Source organism: Elephas maximus, chromosome 9 (assembly GCF_024166365.1).
Source record: "Elephas maximus indicus isolate mEleMax1 chromosome 9, mEleMax1 primary haplotype, whole genome shotgun sequence".
NCBI classification, from domain to species: domain Eukaryota; kingdom Metazoa; phylum Chordata; class Mammalia; order Proboscidea; family Elephantidae; genus Elephas; species Elephas maximus.
The window spans coordinates 15,959,776-15,971,569 of NC_064827.1; the positions used below are offsets into that span (position 1 = coordinate 15,959,776).

At 45.6% G+C, this 11,794-nt stretch overlaps 2 protein-coding genes across 5 annotated transcripts in view; both read right to left on the bottom strand.

Moving 5' to 3' along the window:
* Window positions 1-3,767, bottom strand: part of KIAA2026 (KIAA2026 ortholog) — a 99,214-nt gene extending 95,447 nt beyond the window's left edge. For 3 of the 4 annotated variants that reach the window (XM_049896769.1, XM_049896768.1, XM_049896767.1), the window contains exon 1: window positions 2,640-3,767. In XM_049896769.1, the coding sequence (XP_049752726.1) occupies window positions 2,640-3,208 (569 nt within the window). In that variant the 5' untranslated portion in view covers window positions 3,209-3,767. The other variant, XM_049896771.1, reaches the window with a different exon arrangement.
* A 2,564-nt stretch (window positions 3,768-6,331) lies between these two features.
* On the bottom strand, window positions 6,332-11,199 carry RANBP6 (RAN binding protein 6). The gene has a single exon (XM_049896777.1). It carries the CDS (start codon window positions 11,194-11,196, stop codon window positions 7,879-7,881), a length of 3,318 nt encoding a protein of 1,105 aa, XP_049752734.1. The 5' UTR covers window positions 11,197-11,199; the 3' UTR covers window positions 6,332-7,878.
* Between the last annotated feature and the right edge of the window lie 595 nt (window positions 11,200-11,794).

Consider the following 11,794-nt stretch of genomic DNA (forward strand, 5'->3'; position numbering starts at 1 on the left):
CTTCTCACCATCCCAACCTTCATCCCCTCCTTTTCATAGTTAGGTCACCCTCCTCCAAGTTTCCCTTGCACCCTGTACATCCCCTTCATTACAATATATTTTTATCTTTTTAAGTATCCGTTTCCCTACTCAACTATAAACTACTTAAGGACAGTGTACTCATCTTCTGCTATTAGGGAGTAGAATTTAACTCTAGCAGACACACAAATATTTGTGCAACCAAGTAATCTAGTCTAACACCCTCATAGTATAGATGAAGAAACTGAGACTCAAGTTATACGTATCCAAGATACTACGTGATGCCACTGGGCTGCTCTTTAACGACAGCGTGGCATCCTCTTTATCTAATGTACTTTTGTTTTTCAGTAGAAGGCGTAGTAGTACATGGAGCTGTGGCAAGGTTCTACTCCAGGAATTTGGAAATAAGAATAGGAGTTAATTCAGTACCTTGCAAATATTTACCAGAAGACACATGAAAACATAAATGATAATGTCTAAAGGATTCATTGGTCTTTATTTCTAAAACACCACATACTACTTTAAAATATTTATAAATAAGGTACCTGAGTCATCTACTTGCTGGAAATCATATTCATGTGCACAGTCTATAGGATACTGTTCTAGAGCACTGCATATCCTAATTGCATCCCAAACAGTTGTTAACTTACACTTTTCTCAAAGTTGTGCTCACTTAAAGCACTTATTTAGTAATGACTCAGATTTTAGGGTATGATTTACTAGTGTCCACAGATTTGGCAAATCTATTATTTACAGAGTGTTTACATATATCAAATATCGAAAAAGTAGGCACTCAAAACTTCAACCATCTCACCATCATATTACTTTTTGCTACTAAAATGCAGGAATTTTAGCTCTCCTGGCCTAAAAATGTAGGAAATACATTATAATTTTTATAACTTACACGATGTTCTAAGTTTAATTTCTAAGTATGGGAGCTACTAGATCACACTGGAATGCAGTATTCTGACCACTGGTCATGGAGAATGATGGTTCTAAGCATTTAGAAATTTACTTTTATGTAAAACAAAAAACAGTCTCCCTGCTCCTTTGCAGGACCCATAAAATATTGTACATACAGTACTTCTGAAAACACTATAATTCATTCAAGCCTGTATCCTACTCCTTAGCGCTTTCATGCAGTCATTCTTTTGCCTGTTCTGGATCCCTGTTTCCACATCTGTAAATCTGGAAGCTTGGGCTAGATGAACGCTAAGGTTACGTTCAGGTCAAAAACATGTGACTTCAATTAGGAGTATATTTAACTACTTGACATTAAAAACACCGGTGAATGGGTTGTTTCTTATGGGAGTTATTATCTATAATGCACTGCGGGCATGGTGGAGTGCTTTGTTAAAACCTGCCACACAGGTATACCATCACTAAAAAAAGTAGTAAAAGTAATTTACAAAAAATGTGTAATTATTCCACTACCAAATAATTCTACTGACTCAAGCCCTGTGCTGTTGCCAATGTCTGGCAAAAAACACATGGGAAGCCAGTGACAAACAGGCACTAATTAGAAAGATAATTTATTTTTAAGTTACAATTACAAGCCACTGACCAAAAAATTGCTAGCACAACTTTTCAGAGCTATTCTGTAAAAAAACAATGCACAGTTCCAAGCATGAGGTAATTATTAATTTTATTCAAACTAAAATTGTAATGGCTAGCATTTATGCCGGGCTTGCTAAGCAGCCAGCGCTGTTTTTACATTTATTAATTCATTTAATCCTCCCAGCTACCCTACGAGGTAGGCACTATTATCATCCCCATTTTACAGATGAAAAAAATGAGGCCGAAACGGTTGAGTGACGTGGTCAAGTTCGCTCAGCTAGTAATCAGTCAAAGTATTTTTCGCTTCCAACTACCGACAAGCTTCAATTATTTTTCTTTTCCTTAAGAATTTCCACTTGAGAAATTAACTTGGCTCACATCAATTGCGCAGTGATTATAAAATCAATACATGTATCTTAGTAGCTTCCTGTCTTAGATTATTTCCTTTTACGAAAGAAAAAGAATTGACTCCGGATATAAGAAAGGAGCATACCAAAAGCCCGGGCCTGCCTGAAATGCCTACGACTTCTGGAAGAATAAACACAAATGTCTGAACTTATTAGAAATTTACTGTTGCCGCCTTCCCTAGTATTGCAAAAACTCGGCCTCACCAGCTGAAAGCCGAGAGAAGAGGAGGAGGAGTGCGCCCGAGGTATCGTTAACCACTGAACAGCACTCCCTAAAACCCGGATGGCCGACGCCAGGCGTCAAAAGGTACAGGTTCTTCCACGGCTGGAAACCACCACCTCACACGAAAGTCAGACTCGCTTCTCTGACGACAGCTCCTCCTCCAAAAAATCCAAACAAAACCGTGCTCAAGCTGTCCGCTGCGAGCTCACCTGGCACCTCCCGCAACTTTCCTCCGGCCGCCCCGGGAGCCCTGTCACCGCGCGGCGCGCCCCGCGGCCCCGGCCAGGTCGCCGGCCGCCGCCCCTCCCCGGGTCCTGCCCCGCCGCCGCACCTATCAGCGCCGCCCCCGGCCTGGCCCGGCCCTCCGCGGACACGTGTGAGGGTGTGTTTGTGTCGGTCTGTCAGTCCCACCCGGCCGGGGCTCGCCCGCTTACCGGGAGAGCAGCGCCAGCTTCTGCTCCAGCATCATCTCCAGCTTCTGGCCCTGCCTGGAGACCCAGTGGTCCACGCCGTGCAGGCGGTAGCACGTCTCCAGCATCGACCTGAAGTCCGCCACGAACTCGGTGATGCCCGCGTACTGGCCGCGGGAGAACTTCTCCTCCATCTTCAGCAGACACATGCCCGGCCCGGGCGGCGGAGCAGCGCGGCCACCCCGGGCCCCGGCGCGCGGGCCCTCGGCCGCCTCCTCCTCCCCGCCGGCGACGCCCCCCACGGGCTGCAGGAAGGGAGCGGTGAGGCCGCGGTGCTTCTCCTGCAGGAATTCGCCCAGGATCCGGTAGCCCTGCTGCAGCTCGTAGGGCAGCTCCTGCCCCTTGCAGCCGCCGGCCGCGGCCGTCGTCGCCTCCTCAGCCCGGCCGGTCGCGTCCTCCTGCAAGGCTGCACTCCTCCCTCGGGCCGGCCTGGCGGCCCCCGCCTCCTCGTCATCCTCGTCCTCGGCCGCCGCCGGCGGCCGCTCCTCCTCCCCGGCCGGCTCCATCTCCGCCGGCGTCTCGGGCGCGCTCATGCCCGCGGCAGGCCCGGGCTGGGCGGTGTGGAGCAGCCGCTCGAGGCGCCGGGGACGCGTGAGTGCGGGCCGCCTTCTTACGACCCGGCCGCGCCGCGCCGCCCGGGCCGCATCGGCCTCGCTCTCCTCACAGCCGGCTGGGCGCGGAGCGCGCGGGGGTCTCTGCTCTCCGCCGCGGGGCGGGGTTACATGGCGCGCGGGGAGGGGGAGAGGAGAGCCGAGGCGCCCTCCTCCCCCCTCCCCCCGGCGGCGGCGGTGCGCGCGGCCCGGCCTCACCCTCGGCGCCCCGCCCGCTCCTCACCGGCCGGCCGGGCCCGGCGGCCTCGGCGCCCCACCCCCTCCCGGGCCGGCTGCGAGGCTGGGAGGGGGCGAGAGGAAGGGGGTGCTCTTCTCGCCTCCCCGGAGGGGCCGAACGCTGGGCCGCGGAGGCTCGGGCTCCTCCTCCTCTCCCTCACACCCCCTCCCGCCCCTCTCTACCTGCGGGGGACCCGGGCAGGAGGAGGCGCCGCGGACGGGCCCGGCGACAACTGTCAGTTAGACGCCCCGCTGGGCGGGGGGGAGGGGGGCGGGGGAGGGGGAGGGCACTCAGTCCCCCTGGCCGGGCGAGCACTGGAAAAAGGCAAAGAAAGAAGGGCCGTCGCCATCCCCGATGCGCATGCGTAGTGGAGCAGGTTTTCCCCGCCCCCTCGCGTCCAGTCCCGCTACGCTAAGGCGAGGACTTCGGCTCTGCTACAGGCCCGGGGGTCTGATAGACTGCGCGGACCAATGATGTCATCAACTTGTAGCGATTGTGAAGGGCGGGGCGGGGAGAAGCAAGGCGCCTGCGCGGCTTTACACACCGCCTCCCGGGAAGGGGGCATGGGCCTCTTTATAAAGTAAGTGCTGTCAGATAATTTCTCCTGGGAGGCCTTTATTAGCCCTAGAAACTAAAATTAACCCTAAAGGAGGTTGTTAGATGACCTTTGTTACTGACAGATGGGTAGTGAGAAAGCACAAAATCCTATCCATTCTAAAATTGACGTTCGCTTTGCACCACTCCTGCCCCTACCTCCGTTGTGACTGCGGGCCTTTTATATAAATCCAGAATTTTGAAACGTTTGGAGAGAAAGTTAAGGACTTGACCAACGGAAACATACGTTCACATGCAAAAGGCAAGGAGGTGATTTATAGAACTCAAGTGGTTATCTACAAAACTAGTTTCGGAAAATGCTGTCCCCAGTTCTTAACATGAATTCATATTTTGGAAACTAGTCTCATATTTTCCATTAAAGCAAAAAGTAACACTTCCACACTCTCCATTCTTGAGACATGTAAGAATACAGGAATCGAAGAATGCGACCTCACTTAAATAACATCCTTGGGACTCTAAACAGTCTCCAAGTATTTCCAGTCAGCTATACAGCATTAAGTAGTCATGTCAACGTGGCCTTAATCTAGTTTTAAATTACTGTTTAAATGACTAAAAAGGAGACTCATCATTCACATAAACGTACATTTTGCTTAAAGTGGAAAGGAAGAACTAATGGTTCCATAAAGGAGCTGTTAACTATTTTTTCCTGTTCTTTTGGAAGGAGGCACATAGAACTTTTTCTACTTGAACAGAGCCCTCTCACTTGAAACTTGGAATTATTTGAACAGAAAAACAAAATTATAGAAATCAAGCAAGTAAAAGTTATATTAAAGTGGTCACGGTATTCTAACTCCTGAGACTGTTTATTTCTCACTAATGAGACCCTTCAAGCGCTTACAAAATTCAAAACCTCAAAGCTTTCTTTGGGAAGTTAAATCCAGTATAGTGGATACATTTTGAGGGTATTGACATTCCCCCTCCATACCCCCCCCATTATCTAATAAAAAAAAACTCTAAATAAATAAATGCCTTATCAGATATTTATACTTTATTGGTCTTTTGCAGCTTTGTCTCTCTATTCAGAGCCCAAATATGTCTGAACTTCAGCAACTGGAGTCTGACTAAACCCACTGCCATCAAGTCTGTTTGGACTCATGGCAATGCTGTAGGACAGAGAACTCCCCCATAGGGTTTCCAAGGCTGTAACCTTTATGGAAGGCGACTGCCCCATCTTTATCTTTCTCCTGAAGAGCAGCTGGAGGGTTCCAACCACGGACCTTCCAATTTGCAGCTGAGTGCTTCCACCAGGGCACCTGTCAGCAGGGCTTCTAACCAGTTTGAACCCCTTCATTCCAGTTTGAACCCCTGCTGAGAATTTGCATTTCTAACAAGTTCCCAGAGGATGCTAATACTGCAATACTGCTGGTTAGGGACCAATTCTGAGAACCCCTAGTAGAGCAGTGGCTCTCAAAATTTATTATACATGAGTCACCTGGAGATCTTGTTAAACTGTAGATCTGATTCAGCATATCTGGGGGAAATGCACATTCTCAGCAGGAGTTTGAACCTGAATGAACCGGTTCAAAGCCCTGCCTGTCAGACGGAACGTCTCTAATTTCCTTTGATAAAGCCCCAGAATGTAAAACCCACCCTACCCAAGCAAATATCCTCTTCTCTTCTTGGCCACCAACTTTATTTCATGACTCCCAGAAATTACCCCAGGCCACCAAGCACTTTACATTCATCATTTCTCATAATCCTGTGGGTATTATCCCCATTTTACAGGTGGGGAAATTGATGCTTAAGAAAGTAGTTTACCAAACTTCAAATCTGGTTCTGTCATACCTCAGAAACTCCAGATGCCTAATTCAAAGTTGTCTGGCAGAATTCCCAATTCCTCACGCACAAGAGCGTAGGTAATCGCTAGGAATGTTGATCAAAAACAAACACCACCCCAAACCCACTGCTGTGGAGTCAATTCGGGCTTATATCACCCTAAGACAGAGTAGAACTGCCTTATGGGGTGTCCAAGGCTGTAAATTTTTACAGAAGCAGCCTGCCACATCGTACTCTCGAGGAGCGGCTGGTGAGTTTGAACTGCCGACCTTTTGGTTAGCAGCTGAGTGCTTTAACCACAGTGCCACCAGGGCTCCCTGTTGATTAAGAGCCTCTTAGTTAAGGGATATAAAAGCAAGAGTTGTGGGTAAGTAGAATGGTCCCCAATTCTAGTTCATGAAGAGGCCAAGGACAGGCCCTGTAACTTTTAGAAAACTTTATTATGCAAGAAATATGTTGATATAAATACATTAGAAAATATGAGTAAGTGAAAAGAAAAACTGCCATTTTATCCTACCACCCAGAGGTAACTTCTGTTGATACTTTGTAGTGGGATTTTTCCATTTACTCATCTATACTTTTTATCTTAAATGAACAACAAAATTGTGATCGCTCCATTAATAATTGTATGGAATGGACAGGGATTGCGTTATCTAAAATCTCAACTTCATATCCCTGTCTGAACTGGTAGTTGGTGAACTGAGATCGTAATGTAAAAGGAATTCTAAACACAACAAAGAACACAGCAGAGGTACAAACAACAGCAACAACAGCTACCATTTATTGAACACTTATTAGGTCTTAAATATTTGCTGAATACTTTACATACCCAGTACTCACAATAGCCTCAGGAAATCATGACAGATGTATTTGTTTATTAGTTGTGGGATCAATTATTTTTTGAGTAGACAGCTTTTCTCCTACCATACAAAAAGCTCGACATTAAAGACCAACATTCCAATTAATATAAATAATCCTAGATTTATAGAAATCTAGGAAAGGTTTTCTCCTAATGTATATCTACTGCTGAATGACTAGTCTCAAAGCTGTTTTCTTTTTCATGTTTAAAGCTAAAATTAACTTTTCCTTTTCACTTTCACAATAGAATATTCCAGTGCTACTACAGAATCTATAAGGAATAGTCGTCTATTTAAGCCCCATTCTAAATCAGGGCTTCTGTTCTTGTTGAGCTGCTTTCCAGGGTGGAAAATGGCATACATACACAAAATGATACACTGCTTAAACACGTAACACTAATTGACTCCTTCCATAAATACTGGTTACTTACTATTTGTCAAACACTGTTTCAGTATGCTATATGCTACCAATGTTAGATGTACCAGGATTCCCTTTTCAGTAGCCATGGTTCTTGGAATCCTGGAAAACTTAAGTAGAGAACAGCCTAGTTAAGGAGGTTTTAAAGTTCTTATAACTCTCAGCTGGACACCTGGGGAATTAGACTAGGGATACGTCCCACCCAGGTCCTAAGAGTACACTATGAACTCTCCACACTGCTGCAACATCTCAAAAATGTCTCCCAGTTTCAGCATCCTCCCATTACCATGACAGCCAGGCGTGTTACAAAGTAGGAATAAGCCTGCCATTAGTTCGTTCCCCTACAATTCCAAAGACGTTTGTTCTGAAAGTTCTCGTATTTTATGTTTGTGAGTTCTTACTACCATCTTGTGGTATTCAGCATGACATCTTGACACCAAGTATATTGCTTGCCCAGCATCAATACGTCAGACGAACAGCAAAAATGTATATACTTCATATCAACTAGGGGAAAAGTGACAAACATTCTAAGACAATGGAAGCACAGGTCATCACCAAGGGTCTGTGTTTAAGAGATAAAACATGCAAGGTGGACAGAAGGCTGTAACACTGACTAATCCTGGAGAAATGTGGCAAAGAGATATAAACTGCTGATATTTATTTGGAGTTACTTTTATGGTAAATGATATTCAAGTGATATTAAAGTGCTTCAAGCAAAATTTAGCAACGCCTGTAAGGCTGCCTGCTGTTCCTCATCAAGTTGGGATACGCATTCCAACCATAACTCGTCATCAGTCTGGACCTGGCGCACAACATTAGCTAGGCGTTTGGCACAAGGATCTTCACAGTTAATTGTCTCATTAATTTTTCCTTCAGCAATTATACTGATTATTTTGGGAAGATTGGAATTATTTGGACCAAGTACAACTGGGTGGTTATTTTCAATTAAGTCACAGAGAAAACTCAAAGTCTGAAGAGCTTCCTCTTTATCCTCATGCAGTGGAAGCCATGATAACCAGTGTGGAAGAACTTCATCCACATTCACACAGTTAGGCTTAAACCTCAAAATCTTCCCTATTGCTGAGATACAATTCTCTGTAGCAATGACACTTTTTTTGGTTTTAGAATTTGCACACTTAATAACTTTTACCAGCAGTGGAACAGCTTCTGAACATAAAGAACGATAATCATCTCCACCAAACTGTGCCATAACTCCCAGGCCATAGGCAGCAGCTTGCCTGACTTCAGGGTTATTGTCCCGCATGTTTAGTAGCATCGGCCACCGAAAATAGTCTACGTATTTAAACGAGGTCGGACTGCAGTGCTCTATGATATCATCAAATATGCATAGTCCCCACTGTCTGTCTGGCCATGGCCTACTTGAACAAATTAGATTTACAATTAACGGAAGTAGCTGCTCAAACCATGGTAAGATCTTTTCCTTGTAAGTACTAAATAATGAGTGCAAGATATCTGATACTTTGGTTAGAATATAAACATCGCATTCATCCTCGTCTTGCAGAGACATTTCAATCTGCTGGTCATAGTTTTCTTCCTGCCTTTTAACCTGTCGCAATTCTTGGTTTTTAAAGTGCCCTTCGAGCTTTGCTTTCAGTATTCCTCCCAGTTCTTCCAAGTGCTCATCATTGAGACACCCATCTCCCATTACTTCGATGGACTTTGCAAAAGAATTCATTATTTCTGAGAGTACATCTGCATCAGGTTCCGTCCCAATAGCCTTGATTAAGGGATCACATATGAATTGCCACATCAGTGCAAGATACTCCGGTCCATTAATTTTTGCACATTCTAGCAGAAAAGGCATGGACTCTGCTGCTGCCACTCGAACATTGTCGTGGAAATAAAACTTCAGTAAGGGAACCATCAGCTTCACAACTTGTTCCGTATATTCCACAAATCCTTCCCTTAACTCCTTAGCATAGTAAACCAACATCTGGCAAGCAGTCGCTTTTGCTTCAAGTCCTGAAGTTTTAATTCCAAAACTCTGCTGGTCTCCAAGATTTACAAACTGCCAGCCATCATCATCACTCATATTCTCCACATCCTGCGTGTCTAAGAGAGCGACATCAGGTTTAGCTGAAGCAGTCTTAATAAGAGGCTCAATAACCAGTGGAAGGTACTGTTGAAAATCTTTGCCAAGAATTTTACACATCCTAGCCCATGCTGAAACCATGTAAGAGATCTGAGGGTCATCATCTTCCATGTTATTTAAGTCTGATTGTGTCTTCAACAACAGCTGCATCACGTTTGATGCATCTTGCATAAATTTTTCCTTCCCAACAGCAAGGCCAACATGGCTGATGCATTCAATAGTTTTTCCTTTCAGAAGCTTGAGTTCCTTTTGAACAGCAAGCTCAACAATGTGCTTTAGAGAGGGCATAAATATATCATAGTACGGAACAAATTCTTCTTCTATTGTATCTGCAACTGAGGCAATGGTTGTCACAAGCTGTTCCAAGGCCAACTTTGTTCCATTCCGAATCAATTCTTGCAGTTTAATCACCAGGATGGAATGTAAGTTTTTCACCATGCTATCTAAATATAGAGCTAGCAATGATTTGGGGCAGTCTTCGATAAAAATAATAAGAGCAGAAGCTGCATGTGATTGCACGCGCTGATTACCTTGATTTTCCATGGTACGCAACAAAGCTGCAATCACTGTTTCATGGAATTTCTTTTGGAAACTAGGTGCAAAATCTGTAGCCATCTGTCCAAGTGTACTACAGGCTGCAGCCCTCACCCTCGGGTGAGGATCCTGAAGAAAATGCAAAACAGAGTTAACCATTTCATCTAGAGTTGATTCCATTTGCTGATGGCATCCTTCTCCAATGGCAGATAAGGCCATTAATCCAGCATGTCGATATTTCCAGTCAGGGCTCTGAAGCATCTGCATGATATGCTCCTTGGTCATTGGTAAAACCACTTTTCCACCGAGTCCACAAGCCAGTCTGTCTAGTGCACTCTCGGCAGCAACTGCATTGCTGTCAAAATCATCTTCTTCCATTTCATCAGCATTTACCCAGTCCTCGTCATCTTGTAGATCAACCATCATCGCTAATATGTGAGGGATAGCCTGTGCAATAATATTTGTATATTTCTTCAACATTGGGGTTGCCGTTTCAGACAAGGTCACTATTACTTCAAGAGCCAGCTGGCGTTGCAGATTACTAAGCCTAGAGTCGCTGCATAACTTTAAACTCAGCTGCAGAGTATCTTCTAAATAAGGGCCCAAGTACTTAGGAACAGTATCAGCAATCTCAACAAGGGATTCCAGGACGGAATCATCATCCTGGTAGCAGGAGTCATTCACAGCCTGTAAGATTCCTGGCAGCAAGTCTGCAAAGTCTTTGAAAAGAGCGACATTATTCTCATTAGCAAGGACAAATGCAGCTGCAGCTCTAGCGGATAATGTCCTGATAGCTGGATGCTCCTGATCTTGAATACACTGGTCCAACAACCGTTTGATGATATCCAAATCGTGCCGCTCTTGGTTCCCAAAAATCCCAGGAAAGTGCCAGAAAACGTGAATTGCAACTTCCCATAGAACCACATTTTTAGAGTAGATGGAATCAATCAGGAATTTCAAACCTTCGGGCCAGTGGTTAGTGCCATCCTCATCTATCAAATTCCTGGCCAGCACCGCAAAAATATCGCAAAGTTTTTTCCTCATGCTGGCATGTGTTTCTAACTTCACAGCCAGTATTAGTTCAATCTTGACGTCCCTCTGAACATCAGGAGGTAGGTTTGGATAGACTTCCTCAAACCCAGAGGACAAAAGCCGTCGTAGCAGTGCGGCAGCCATTTGTCTCACCTCATAACCTGCTCTTCTATTTCTGACGGCATCTATGAGGAACGTAGTCTTACACAGACCCGGGATATTTTCATAGATCTCCTCGGCCTGCCTCCGCACCATACAGCTTGGATTGATGAGGTTCTTCAGAAGCTGGTAAAACTCTTGCTTTTCCGACACGGCAGCGGAGAAACCCGCAAGCCCGGTAGCCGCCATCGCGCTCTGTCAAAACTAACGCGACGGGGGCAGAGGGAGGGGGTCTGCGGCTCCGAGCACTGACGTAAGCGACGCGCCGGCGTGGGCGGGGGGGAGCGCTTCTTCCTCCGCTTGCCGGGGTACCCAGGCTGGGAGCTGGCAGGGAGGGCGGGGAGGTAGAGTGGGACACTGCGAGAGAGGAAGAGCTTGGGGGGTGTCCTCCATTTGTTTTCCAATCAGATACAGATAATGTACTTGCATACGAAGAAAAAATATATATGTATTGATTGTATCCGAGTGGGATTATGAGTGATTCCCCCCTCCTTTTTTTTTTTTTTTTTGTAGTGGTTCGGCTGCTAACCAAAAGGTCAGCAGGTTGAATCCACCAGGCGCTCCTTGGAAACCCTATGGGACAGTTCTGCTCTGTCCTGTGGGGTCACTATGAGTGGGATTCGACTCGCCGCAACTGGTTTTTTTTTTTTTTTTTTTTTTTTTTGGTTTTCTCTAGTTCTAATCTGTATTGTTGTTACCTGATAATTTAAAACAATAAGTACACCTTGTAAACATGGTTAAGTGCAAGAAGCCAGTCACAAAAGACAACATATTGTATAATTCCATT

What these genes read in the sequence shown, in the direction of transcription:
- RANBP6 (XM_049896777.1), bottom strand. Translation starts at nt 11,196, where the DNA reads ATGGCGGCTACCGGGCTTGCGGGTTTCTCCGCTGCCGTGTCGGAAAAG.